A 13,291-nucleotide genomic window follows, 5' to 3' on the forward strand; every position below is an offset into this window, starting at 1 on the left:
ACTTTTTTTATTTAATCCATTTTTTTGCACCAGTGCTTTTGACTTCTTAGCTACACAACTTTTTTTTACCCACGACGAGGAAGCTCTTGGCCTGTATCTCACCTGATGGTAAGTGATGATCAAGCCGAAGGTGGAAGCGAGCTTCACCCGGAATCCTCAACTACGGAGGAACTGGCTGTCTTACCTCGAACTGCCGGAACACAACAATGCTGTTAACATTGTTGTTATGGCGACAGACTTAGGTAAGATGGTGGTAGCTAGCCAGGCGGACTTAGAACAAGCCCTACCGCCAACCAAACAGAAAAATCTTCCCCCACTGCGAATGGAACCCGGGACCCCTGCGTCTGAAGCAGGTGGTCTTACCACTAGACCACAGAGGCGGCTACTGCTCTATTGTACCATTCGTGTACATAATTTTCACTAGAACAACTTGTCTATTACTTTATTAAGATATCTGTGATTCGTCGTTTCAGCCAATAGACGTCCACTGCTGGACAAAGGCCTCCCCCAAGGTTTTCCACAATGAACGGTCCTGCGCTGCCCGCATCCAGGCTCTTCCCGCGACCTTTACCAGATCGTCGGTCCACCTAGTAGGAGGCCTGCCCACGCTACGTCTTCCAGCCCGTGGTCGCCACTCGAGAACTTTTTTTTTTTTTTAACGTTTATTGCCCCGTCTCATCTGTGATTATTCAAAACTCTTTGAAGATAATGTACCTATGTAATACTTGTTCTAAAACATCTTCAGCAAGCAAAATAATGATAAATAAGTTTGCGAAAGCCATTAAAATTTTGCATATCTTTAATAAATCGTATCTCCAAGGAAACTGGGAGGAATACTTAGGGCAAGTTCGTTCTTGTTTCGCATCTTAATTAGCGAATCAGTAATAATATGGTAATTACGTACTAAACTCCTGTCTATCCACTTTGAGAAAATAAACCTGAGATGTTTTTGAACTAGCGCTGTTTGAAGATTTGAACTTTGGAAATTAAAATGTTATGCCATGAAGGTTATGAAATAAGGATACCGTGTGATAATGCAATAAATGACGTCATAACTGTGTTACTTACAGGTTATTAAACTTGCAGTTATTTTAGCCCAATCATTACTGATCTTCTTCCATCGTATGGGTCCATTATGGGTCGTCCTAACATCGAAGATCACAATCATGGTGCCAGACTTAATAAACTGCCATAGGAGTTTGACATGGCTCAATGAGACAACATGCCCTCAGAAGCAAGGGATCATAATTCTTAATTTTCTGGCAATCAGGTTGACAAAAGCCAATATTGTACCCAAATGGGAACAAATAAATACACAGTCATAGTGATTTTTACGCTACACAAATTGCCCCCCGCGAGATTCGAACCTGTAACCGTAGTTTGCTCTCCGTTAAATGAACCACCAATCCAGCTCGTCAGTTATTTACAGCTATGAGAAATGACAATCACCACTTTAGTCAAACCAAAAATAGCTCTCCATTTTAAGTTTATTTTCATAGCCAATTTTTTCGTGACAGCTCCCGCTCGTAATGTTGTTGACATGATAGGTACTGAAATTGTGTGGACAAGGTTTGAATACTTGGGATATAATTGTAATTGGTTCTTAATGTTTTCTTATTGACTGTCTTCTCCTTGACTAGAGTCAATTTCCTCATTTTCCTAAAGAGAGAGAGAGAGAACGCCTAATTGATTCGGGTGGTAAAATATACTGTATGGACTCAGAAATTTTGGGGACAGTCAGCGTAAAAAATTGTGACAACACAACCTGTAATTGTAGTAAAGACGTTTTGCGAACTGTTTGGCTACTTTGGGTGTCACGTCACGAACTCTTTGACGCTGACAGTACATTAATTCCTGGGATGTCTTAATAGCAAACTAAGGGAATGAATGTAGTTTAAAATCATAATAAATTTTGTTTGTGATACTTATTTTTACAATAGGCCACGTTAAGCCGTTTTGTCTGATTGAGTTAAGACCTTAAGACAGTAAGTCTGATCAAGGGTCATGATGTTAGAAGCCTTCCATTGAGTTTTTTGACACCTGCAATCTTGTTGAAAGTGATAGACAGGTGCTTTGAATTTGAATTTTGAATTTTGAATTTTGAATTTTGAATTTTGAATTTTGAATTTTGAATTTTGAATTTTGAATTTTGAATTTGAATTTGAATTTGTCAAGTGACGAGTAAAAAAGAAGAAAAAGAAGCGGTCTTTCAAGGAACAGCTGATTCACTCCCAATATTCGTCCTGTTTATTATTGTTTTGAGATAAAACGTTCATAACACTGAATCCCGTTGTTTTGCTCAGTAACGCTGCCATATCCACGTTATTCCACGAGTAAATATCGGAAGGTAATTCATCAAAGTCGGGGCATGCCCCACTAGGCGTTAATTAGGGCAGGGGCAAACGAGCGACTTTACTTAAAAATAGTGTTAATTACCACAATTTTCGCGTATTCAAACAAAAAAGTGAATGAAGAATGTTCACTAATTTTGTTTTTTAGCTTTCTGTATTCTCTGTTAAAAATAAAAAATACACGTGAAAGAATTATTACAATACGTTAATTAGTTTCCAAGATATTGAATTTTAAAAGTGCGGGCGGCGGCCGGCCCACCATTTTATGCGCGTGACGTCATATTACAACGACTGGCTCATATTTGTATGGGTGGAATCTTGCAAACTGAATTAAGACCCACTTCCAGGCAACCGATTAAGCTGAAATTTCGCAAACACATGTGATTTGGATGACCATGCAATATTATGATGACATGGAGCTGATCTGATGATGGAGCTGGAAGGTGGCCATAGGAACTCTATAATAAAACGACTTAAATGCATCGAGTTTGGGCTCGTTCGTGAGTATTTTAATTCTATATAGTAATCGGGGTCTAATGATGGAGCTGGAAGGTATAAATAATAGGTAATAAGGTATAAACAATAAAACGACACAATCGCATCAAGTTTGGGTTTGGTTCAATTTTAATTTCTGTGATGGGTCTGGGTGTTAATATGTATAATAAGTTTGTATTTACAAAAAAAAATTATTTAAGTATGTTTATATCCGTTTTCTAGTGAGCGGACGCTGTGAATGTACGTCACACGGGGTCACGTGACCGTCGGCGGGACTCAATATTTAAGCGAACTTTGAATGCCTATAAAATCATAACTACTGGGTATTTTTGAATGAAATAAAAACTTATGTATTTGTAAATGTAAAAGCTTAACTGTAACATAGGTTTCAAGTGATTTTGCATACCTAGTAACATTCTCAATTGTTGACAAGCAATTCAAAATCATGTAGGTAATAAATCGGGTAACTTTGCATTGCCCTAGTTTTAAAAGTAAGAGTCCTGCAGGATAAATTAAAGAGGAAATTCAGTAGATATTTTCAAATTAATTGTAGTTAGCAAATAACATTTGCATTTATCGAGTATACGAATACGAACATTTAACAACATTGCTTATATTTTAATCCATCTTTTATAATTAGTACTACATAGGTACCTAATCTGAGAAAGTGAATGTAACTACTTAAGGAAGAGAAAGAAACGAAGCGCAGGGAGAGACAGTAAAAATACAAACCAAAATTTTGGTTCACTTCTGACCATTAATGATGATGATTATAATGCTAGGTCAAAACAAGCAAGCAAGCGGCAAGCGCAACGTAGAACAAGGTAGAAAGGCACTGGATGCAGGCTGCTGCCAACCGGCCAATCTGAAAATCACTGGAGGAGGCCTAAAGACAGCAGTGGACGTCCTGTGGCTGAAATGATGATGATGGAACAAAAAAGTATCTCGTCTGTCTGCCCATGCTCCAAAAGTCAAGTCACGGCGATACTGTGACCCCAGTGTACAGTTTTGCCAAGTTATTGTGGCGGTAGTTTAATAACACCATTCATAAACACGCACGCGTTTGTTTTTTCCGCTTCTGGTCCGGTTAGGTCAGTTTATACCTAATTAATAATTTATGTTTTGTAATATAGTTTATAAATAATATGCTATAGCACAAACGCATCTGAATGTGACTAACACCCGTATTCATAAACGATGCTTGCTTAAGTGAAACAGCGTCGAACACACAGCGTTGAATAGAGCTCTGTGATTGGGTCGTGTGTCACCCTGTGCGTCCACGCGCACTGCGTGACACACGATGTATAAAAATGTACCTATGACATTACTAAAATTGGATTTACCCCGAAATTACTCATACCCAAGCCCTGTGTGTCATCAATATATTGTTTTTTATTATAGCTAGTTTACTTTTCATTACGAATAGACATAAAATATTAGACTTAGACATACATATTAGATTAGGTATAAATAAAGGTCGTCGCACATTTATCAACCCCGAAAGTGTTTGTAACCGTATCAACTCGAGGCGGTCAGTATTCTTTGTATGAATCTCCATACTGCAACGTACACCCGCACCGTAACGTAAACGTTTGACAGCGCGCGAAAGGCGATACGATTTTGATCCCTTTCCGAGTTGATAAGTCTGCTATGAACTTTATTCTATCTTAATATCAAATTAATGACTTAAAACCCTCAATATTCCCACACCCTCATTAATATGAACCAAGAGGCGTATTTTATAAGCATTATACTCTGCTTATAAAATACGCCCTAATCGCATACGAATTTGCACAAATACGTATTGGAATTCGTATAATACTATTTCGCATGCGAATTTGAATTGTAATGGCTCAAAAATACTTCCCTGAGCGGTCCCAAACGACACCGTTTGCATTACGATTCCACGCGGGCGTTTTTCAGGAGTGCTGCCAAATTGATATCCGATGTTACATTATTGATTGTTGCTACACCCGGTTCTGTTTGCTTTTATATGCAGGTGAGCTTGGAAGATTTGTTTTTCCACTCTTCCCATGGAAAGGTGACTGAAACCCTAACCCGTATAGCTACCATAGGTCAAATTCTCCATTCCATCATCATCATCCATTTCATCATCATTATTTCATCCATAGGGCGTCCATTGCTGAACATAGGCCTTCCCCAAGGATTTCTATAGTGACGGTTGGTAGCGATAGCAGCCTACATCCAGCGCCTTCCTGTTACCTTTATGATGTCGTCGGTCCACCTCCTCCGTTTGCCTCTGGGAAAATAAGGGTCATCATCGATATTAATTGCCTATTTGAATTAATCTTAGTCCCGGCTACATGACTTCAGGATAAATTATCGTGCATATCACACTAACTTTTTTCACCCTCATGATTCGAATCACTATGGGTACTGTGATTGGCGTTTATTTCGCACTCTACACATCTCGCTGAATATTCATAAAATTTTTGTCACACTTATTAACTTGTGATTTTGTTCCTCGTTCGTTTCAGTCAAATTTTAATGACGTCTACTGCTGGACAAAGGCTTCACCAGATCGTCGGTCCACCTAGTGGGAGTTTTGTTTCTATTTTAAATGAAAACTAATTCTAAAAGTGTTTTTCAAATTAAGCTTGTAATACTTGTTCCTGTAAAATAACTCAACTGCTTCGTGACTTATGTTGAGAAGATATACTCGTAACTACGAGTACAAAGCCTAGTACCTATCTATCTGTCTGTCAGACAGACATCCCAATTTTATATATATCCCCGGAATCACATGTAAACCCGGCGACGTCGAAATAGGGCTATGTGACGTGATCGAAATAAAATTAGACCGTTATTGGATAGCATAAAGGTGCGTTCATACTGGCATTTTTTTATTCCGAAGTCAAAATTAATTAAATAAATTATTTTGTCTTTTAGATCCATTATCATCATTATAGAGGCGTCAATAATCCGGGGAATTATAGTGAACGCTGGAGTATTGTAGTGAACCCACTTAACACAAGCATATTATAACACTGGCGGCCGCCCGCGACTTCGTACGCGTGGGCTCCCTTTTTGGTGGAGTTTCGTAAAATTCGTTCTTAGTGAGCACCCAAGTTCTAAAAGGAACCCCATGCAAAATTTAAGACTTCTAGCACTTTTTGTCCCTGGATGGATCCCCAGTATCTAATCTAAATATACGAGTATAACTCAAAGGTGACTGACTGACATAGTGATCTATCAACGCACAGCCCAAACCACTGGACGGATCGGACTGAAATTTGGCATGCAGGTAGATGTTATGACGTAGGCATCCGCTAAGAAAGGATTTTACGAAACTCTACCCCTAAGGGGGTAAAACGGGATCCACGCGAACGAAGTCGCGGGCGGCCGCTGGTACATACATATAGGCGTCGGTCGTTTGTCTATGAGCATTAGAAACAATAATGCAAGTGATGGGTATGGGGGTGATATTTTTTGTAAAGTCGCAAATAAATCATCGGAGAAAGGGATGGTACAGCACTAAATTACATTAATGATTCAGAAAGCAAATATCTTTGGGCGACCACTGAGAGTTTGGACTTGGTACTTTTTATGTTCAAGCATCAGACACCGTTTTTTATCTGACCCAAAACTAGTTCAGATTTTTATTCAATTATGGCTTCGTGATCAGCAAAATGGGTAGTCCATTAAATAAGCAAGTGTGGTTTGCTTTGCAGTTGTGGTTTTGAATCTGGCAGGAGGTTTGTGTTTTGGCAGCAGACAGCAGGTGCAGTAAGACAGCCAATTCCTCTTTGGTTTTGGAGGAGTCTGGTCTTCCACCTTCGGCCTGATCGTCACTTTTCTTCTAGTCAGAGGCCAAGAGTTTCTCTGTTGTAGATAGAAAAAAGTTGATTATTAGGTGACGGACGATCGCTAGAATTTATAGGTAACTTTTTTTTTATTTATTTATTTTCACCAACTTAAACTATCTTTACAGGTCAATAACCTAATGCGATAGAATAACTTATATATTATCTTTAACCGTTACCTCGTCCATGTTTATGTTTTGGCACTGACTATGGTTATCTAAAGCTTCAACCAAACCAACGCGTACAGATCGCCATTGCCGACGCGATCATAGGCCAATGACAGAACACGTGACCAATGACAGGACGCGCGACCTGTCATTGCACTCGTTGGTTTGGTTGAAGCTTTAGTCAAACCAGAGTTTCGACATCCATTTTCAAATCGCAATATTTTAGCTAGGGTGCCCTTGACACAGTTAATGGCACCAAATATGGTCCTAAGTCCACATTGTCAGTGTTGCCAGTATCCAGCCGTTCCTCACAGATTTAATGTCAGACGTAAATCATAGGGCGGGTGCAGCCTTACGCCGACCGCCACTCTCTTTTATATCTTGTAAACAAGTAAACAAAAGTTTGTAATAGAAAAAACGATGGGAATTATTTAGAAGCTTCAGTTGAAAGTCCTTTACTCAAATATAAATAAAAAAGTAAAAGTCTTTAAAAAACTGAAAGTCCTCTCCCTGGTTTGACTGGAAAAGATCGCTTCCTAGCGACTAAACCGTCTAATTTGAACCAATTCTATTTTGTATTATTATTTTCAGTTTTGTGGAGTACCATCTCAACATTCAGCCTTGTTATTGGTCCAAATGTTGAAATTTAACTTCGAACTCCTCATGCATGATCATCTGATTAATTGCGTTGCGGGACAAACTTGACCTTCACTGGTTGATTTTTCTAAGCTGTAGATCCTGGCTACATAAAAGTTGCAGCGGTGGGAACAAGAGGGAGGAATAGTACTTAAATAATATTTATTACCAGCGTAGAGTGCGTGATACGAGTTAGAGACTTTTATTTGATTTTTGTCCCTCTTTTGCCATTGATTCCGGACCATGGGTACCTCAAACCCCCATAATGTTCGGCTGCTATTGGCAGAACTCATTAATATGATCGATGGCGCCGCGCCGGACGGCCATTTATGTATGAGTTTTGAGACGTTCGTTCGTTTTAGCCAAATGACGTCCACTGCTGGACAAAGGGACTTAGGTGACATTTCATCCGACAAAATCTGATTCGCGGATTATTTGACTCCTATTCAAATTGGTTAGGTGTCCTCCCCCAAGGACTTCAACAACGACCGGTCCAGCGCTGCCCGCATTCAGGCACTTCCCGCGACCTTCACCAGATCGGTGGTTTTATACAGGGTGGCCAGGGAGTTGACGTTCAAAGCTAAAATTTAGACATCTAAGACATGACTTTGAATCACATCCAACGGAGTCTTAATATAACACGTCCAAAGCTAAACTATCAAATTGTTTGGGGACTACTAGTAAGCTGTAAGATATTGTAACTATTGGTAATAAAGGTTTTATTTAATTATTTAAATACCGGGCTGCAAAGGTTAGGTACTGAGGAGCTAGAACCATCCAGGAGCTTCCGCCAGAAGCAAATGTTTGTAGGCTTAGCAAGAGCATCAATATGAAGGCTTCAAAATCCTACCCAAGTAGCTTATTACGCAATGCTAGGTAAAACCTCCACAATCCGCTCACAAATTCGATCTACGATGAATTTTGTCTGTGGTTGTGGGATGTGCGAGCTAAAATGCTTCTTAACGCTATGTGATAAGGTGACAGTAAGCTTTACTAACATGTGTGATGTGAAACAGTAGGGCTGTCAATAAATTCGTTAAAATAGTCAAAGATTTTTTTCTACTAAAGTCGAATCATCAGTCCCATAGTCCAACACATTTACTCAAAACTAGCGGCCGCCCGCGACTTCGTACGCGTGGATCCCGTTTTACCCCCTTCATCTATCTTACGCGATTTAGATTTTTTCATACAAATGTTTTTTTCCGCTAACTAAGCTTTAAGTTTACTAAGGTACCTGCATGCCAAATTTCAAGCGTCTAACTTAAGCGGTTTAGATTTTTCACACAAAGGGATTTTCCCGGTAATTCCCGTTCCCGTGGAAATTCTTAAGTATACTATAACCTGCCCAGGAGTATGAAGAATAATTGTACCAAGTTTCGTTAAAATCCGTCTAGTAGTTTTTGTTTCTATAAGGAACATACAGACAGACAGACAGACAAAAATTTTACTGATTGCATTTTTGGCATCAGTATCGATCACTAATCACCCCCTGATAGTTATTTTGAAAATATATTTCATGTACAGAATTGACCTCTCTTCAGAATTCTCCTCTTTCTAAAAATAGAAATCGGTAAACAAATAATTTGATATTTTTACTAAATGTATGCTGATCTTCATTTAAAATGTTTTTTTTTATCAGGACCTACAAAAACCAAATCAAACGTGGGTATTTAAATAAATCGAAACAGATGAATTTAGACAGCTCATAAAAGTAAAACCCATCTCAATGAGGGTTACCATATTAGCGCTAGCCAGTTGGCGGCACAGTAAAGTTCTGTCACTCACTAGTGGATAGGACAGTGGCGATACTGTATAGTGTAGATAGAATCCTTATTCTATACAGTGACGCCATTTGACCATTCACTTCACTAAAAACGTAAATTTTTGTTTACTTACAAAAGTATCAACCCTAATGACGACGCATTTTGGAGGTATTGCGGCTCCATATCTGTTTGGGCTGGTCTAGTGCTCAAGTGTGCCTGATGCGGGCATTTAGGGTTCCGCACTACATTTACATAGAGTGGATACAACATAATTTGCAACTAAATTGATGGCTGCCTGGCTGGTGATTTCTAACCCAAACTACTATGCCAAAAGTTGCAGGCTCTTTATCGACCAAAATAGATTTTTAAAGATCGACAGGTATTGAACTACCGACCCTCAAATCATCAGTTTCCGACACCATTGGGCAATTGTCGCTTCTTCTACTATTATAGTTGCTGAAGCGTTGGCAGAACTTTTTTTTAAGAATGTCGTACGTTTTTTTTTCTTAAGAATCATCATCGTCTGGTAATTTAGTCTCCAGTGTAAGAACACCAGATCACCCTGCATAATTTACCAGATGCAAATGGAGGATTTTTCCTTCACTCCCCACACCACCACACCGGGAGTGGTCTGATGTTCGCATATTTAATACTTAGTCGCCTTCTGTGATGAAATTCTAGATCTGACTGAGAATAACAGACTATTTCTCCCTCTGCTTAAGACATTCAAAATATAGAACATCTATACCTCTAAAGGAGGTGTTATCCCCTCTACACGATCTGACGCATGGTCTCCATGCATTAAATCCGGCGGCCGTCGCCCGCAGCGCACGTCACAGCAATACCTACAGTTAACACTGCAGCTGACAATGCTCGATGCGTCCCGATTCTTTGAATTTAGAGCCAACATACTAACTACTAAAGCCCGGTCCGTGAGCACGTAGAATTTTGTCCAATAACCCCCTAGCTACCCATCCTTATCGCTCGCGCGTATTTATATTGCTGTCGCGACTGTGCGACTGGCACCCGCAGTGAGTGTGCGAGCGCGATAGCAACATAATTACGCGCGAGCGATAAGGATGGGTAGCTAGGGGTCATTGGACAAAATTCTACGTGCTCACGGACCAGACTATAGACAGGCTGTGCTTATCTGTTGAACGTGCTGTTGTTGATTGATTGCGGATTGACAGATATTGTGCCGAGTAGAAACTACGGGAGAATACTCATGTAGTCTAATTCGATGATTATCATCATCAGGTCATTCAGTGACCCCTGCAGGAGCAAGTCCCTCTATAGTTTCATATTATCATTATCATCATCATCATGGATGTCACGTCACAGCAATACCTACAGTTAACACTGCAGCTGACAATGCTCGATGCGTTCCGATTCTTTGAATTTAGAGCCAACAGACTATGTATGTGTAACTACTAAACTACTAGATAGGCTGTGCTAATTTGAGTTTTATTCGATGGCGAGAGTGACAGATATCGTGCTGCGTGGCGTGGGGAGACCACTCATGTAGTTTAATTCGATAAACATCATCAAGAAAATTATGCCCGTTTTCATCATCAATCCCTAATTTTTAAGTGACCCCTATGAAAACAAAATTCCTGTTATGTGTTACCATAGAGGTCACTTAAAAACTAGGTAGATATTGATGGTGAAAACTGGCATAAATCTCCTCTGTAGAAAGCTCTTTAATATACTAAAGCCAAATGGAGGACTTTGCTTGCTCTCCCTTCGCTGGCCAGGCGGGTTGGGGAGAGCTGCAGATGTTCGAATATTTTACCCTCTACGGGAAGAGGGGTCCAAAGTCCAATCCAACTTGCCTCACGGGCATAGTTTAATCAAGTTATAGAAAATATCATCATCATTTCAGCCATAGGATGACTTCCACATCGCACGGTTGGTAAAAAAAATATAACTTCATTAAATTATAGCCATGCAATGCGACAGATTGTCTAATAAGATTAGAAGTCTAGAATCTGGCAGGCTGAACTATAAGTACCTATTAAATAGCATTCTATTAAGTACCTACTTATTCTGGTAGTGTAAGAAAAACAATAACATAACTCAATAATATTTTTTATAAAACCTTGAAAAATACTTATAAGTTTCATAAAATACATTTATCATGGGTTAGTGGACTGGCGTTGCCGTGGTGGTAGTGGTGACTGCTGTATGGGAAACGTAAGATGCTGGCAATACACCTGTAAAAGGAAAAAATAATTTAAGCATCAAACGTCAGCCTATTGTAGTTTTCTAGAAATTGATCCCTAATATATGCTCCATTTTACTCTGTATTCAGCTTGTCCATCCACGTACTACCTACCCTGAGTTGCGCGACCTCCACTCTAAAAGTCCCAGCTCCAAATTTGTTAAAACAAGATGGACGGAAGATGTACCTACTGTAGGTCACGAGAAGCACTTAGATGCGGGCAGTGCAGGATCGGTTGATGTGGAAGTTTTTGGAGGATGCCTTTGTCTAGTAGTGGAGGTATTTTGGCTGAAACGAACATATTTAATAGGATCACTTACATTCTTTATCAAACTGCGCTAGCCCATTCCTCGTCCCAAATTCCTCCGTGCTATTACAAGCGAATGGTTTCACACACCCCAACGGTGGGTAATCGCCAAAAATGGTGCAAATCTTCTTCAAATACCATGTGTCTGACACTTGGAACACAGTGCTTCTTGGAGACAGTTCTATGATGGGAGTGACGTCAAGGTTTAGGAGGTAGAATCTATGGGCTGATTCAGAGGCAAAATTCGCTCGGTGTCTCACGCATTCCTTGTATTCTTCAGGGTCCACTCCACTTTCGCAGAGGCAGTAGGCACTGGGCTTATCTGAAATAGATATCAAACTTATAGTTGCATTTATAAGATGCCGCAGTTTTGCTTTTTAGAAGCAAAAGCAGCTTGTCACATTTTTTGTAAGAGACTATGCTCTTGGCCTTCATCTCACCTGATGGAAAGTGATGATCACATCAAAGTAGAAGAGAGCTTCACCTGGAACCCTCAAACACGGAGAAAATCTTATTAGTACTTATCAACAAATGTTTGAGTTTTTATTGGCTGTCAATCTGTTGACCCTGGCTACACAGGAGTTGCAGCGGTGGTTACGAGAGGTGGGAATAGTCCCGTATCTTATAACCGACTGCTGTAACACAACAATGTTGTCAAGATTGTTGTTGTGGCGACAAACTTAGGTAAGTTGGTGGTTAGGAGGCGGATTTAAAACAAGCTCTACCACCAACCAAACCGAACAGAAAACTGCCCCCACTGGGAATCGAACTCTGGACCTCTGTTTCTGAACTAGACTACAAAGGCGGATCCAGGATAGTTACATACCTTCAGCTTCACATTTCAAGTACTGCGCCTGCAAAAACGGATTGTCTCTCAACTGTTCCAAAGTACACATTTGAGGAACGGAGTATTTGCCACTGCCCAGCAGATAGTAGTCTATCTGTATCTCTCCACCAATATTGTCAATAATCCATGGAAAAGTCCTGGTAAAGAACTCCCGGTCTTTAAACACGTCTGCGTACAAGGATATCAGGTCTTTGCTATGTATTAATTGGGTAAAGGAAAGCAAAATTATTGGAATCAACATTGTTGAAAATTGAACGTTTAGTACATAATTAATGTAGAATGTTGGGCATTTATAAATAGGTATACACGTGCGGGGTGTTAGGAGTGCCGTACAGTGAAGTTAATGAGTGAATGAAAGGCTTTTCATGTACGGGAAAATAAACAGTCTATTCAGAAGAAACGGCTGCCTGACTTTATGATATTGATTTGACTCTAAAGTTATTAAATATTAATTTAGAATTGAAACCCCTACACGTTCATCGAAAAAATAATCTTTACAGAAAAGATATCGTTTTGTTAAAAAGTAATCCTATTTCTCTTTCGAGGAATGGAAACCTTGAAAGAGATATTTCAAATCAAATCAAATCATCATTTCGTCATAAATAGAAATAAGAATGCTGTGCCCGACAGGGTCCATAATTGTATCTTATAAAACCATACATACCACCTACGCAACATTA

The 13,291-nt window shown here is 39.6% G+C and overlaps 1 protein-coding gene across 1 annotated transcript; it reads right to left on the reverse strand.

Annotated features, from left to right (window-relative positions):
• Positions 1–11,378: 11,378 nt before the first annotated feature.
• On the reverse strand, positions 11,379–12,854 carry LOC135081051 (uncharacterized). Its single transcript, XM_063975767.1, has 3 exons — positions 12,591–12,854; positions 11,778–12,086; positions 11,379–11,449 (listed from the first exon to the last, which is right to left on the reverse strand). Exons 1-3 carry the CDS (start codon positions 12,850–12,852, stop codon positions 11,379–11,381), a joined length of 642 nt encoding a protein of 213 aa, XP_063831837.1. The 5' UTR covers positions 12,853–12,854.
• Positions 12,855–13,291: the final 437 nt, after the last annotated feature.

Source organism: Ostrinia nubilalis, chromosome 19 (assembly GCF_963855985.1).
Source record: "Ostrinia nubilalis chromosome 19, ilOstNubi1.1, whole genome shotgun sequence".
NCBI lineage: Eukaryota > Metazoa > Arthropoda > Insecta > Lepidoptera > Crambidae > Ostrinia > Ostrinia nubilalis.

Excerpts from the sequence above, each read along its gene's own strand:
- LOC135081051 (XM_063975767.1), bottom strand. The coding sequence starts at position 12,852 with ATGTTGATTCCAATAATTTTGCTTTCCTTTACCCAATTAATACATAGC. Across the intron at positions 12,087-12,590 it reads CTTGAAATGTGAAGCTGAAG|ATAAGCCCAGTGCCTACTGC; the intron begins GTATGTAACTAT and ends TATCTATTTCAG. Across the intron at positions 11,450-11,777 it reads AGCGCAGTTTGATAAAGAAT|GTGTATTGCCAGCATCTTAC; the intron begins GTAAGTGATCCT and ends TTCCTTTTACAG.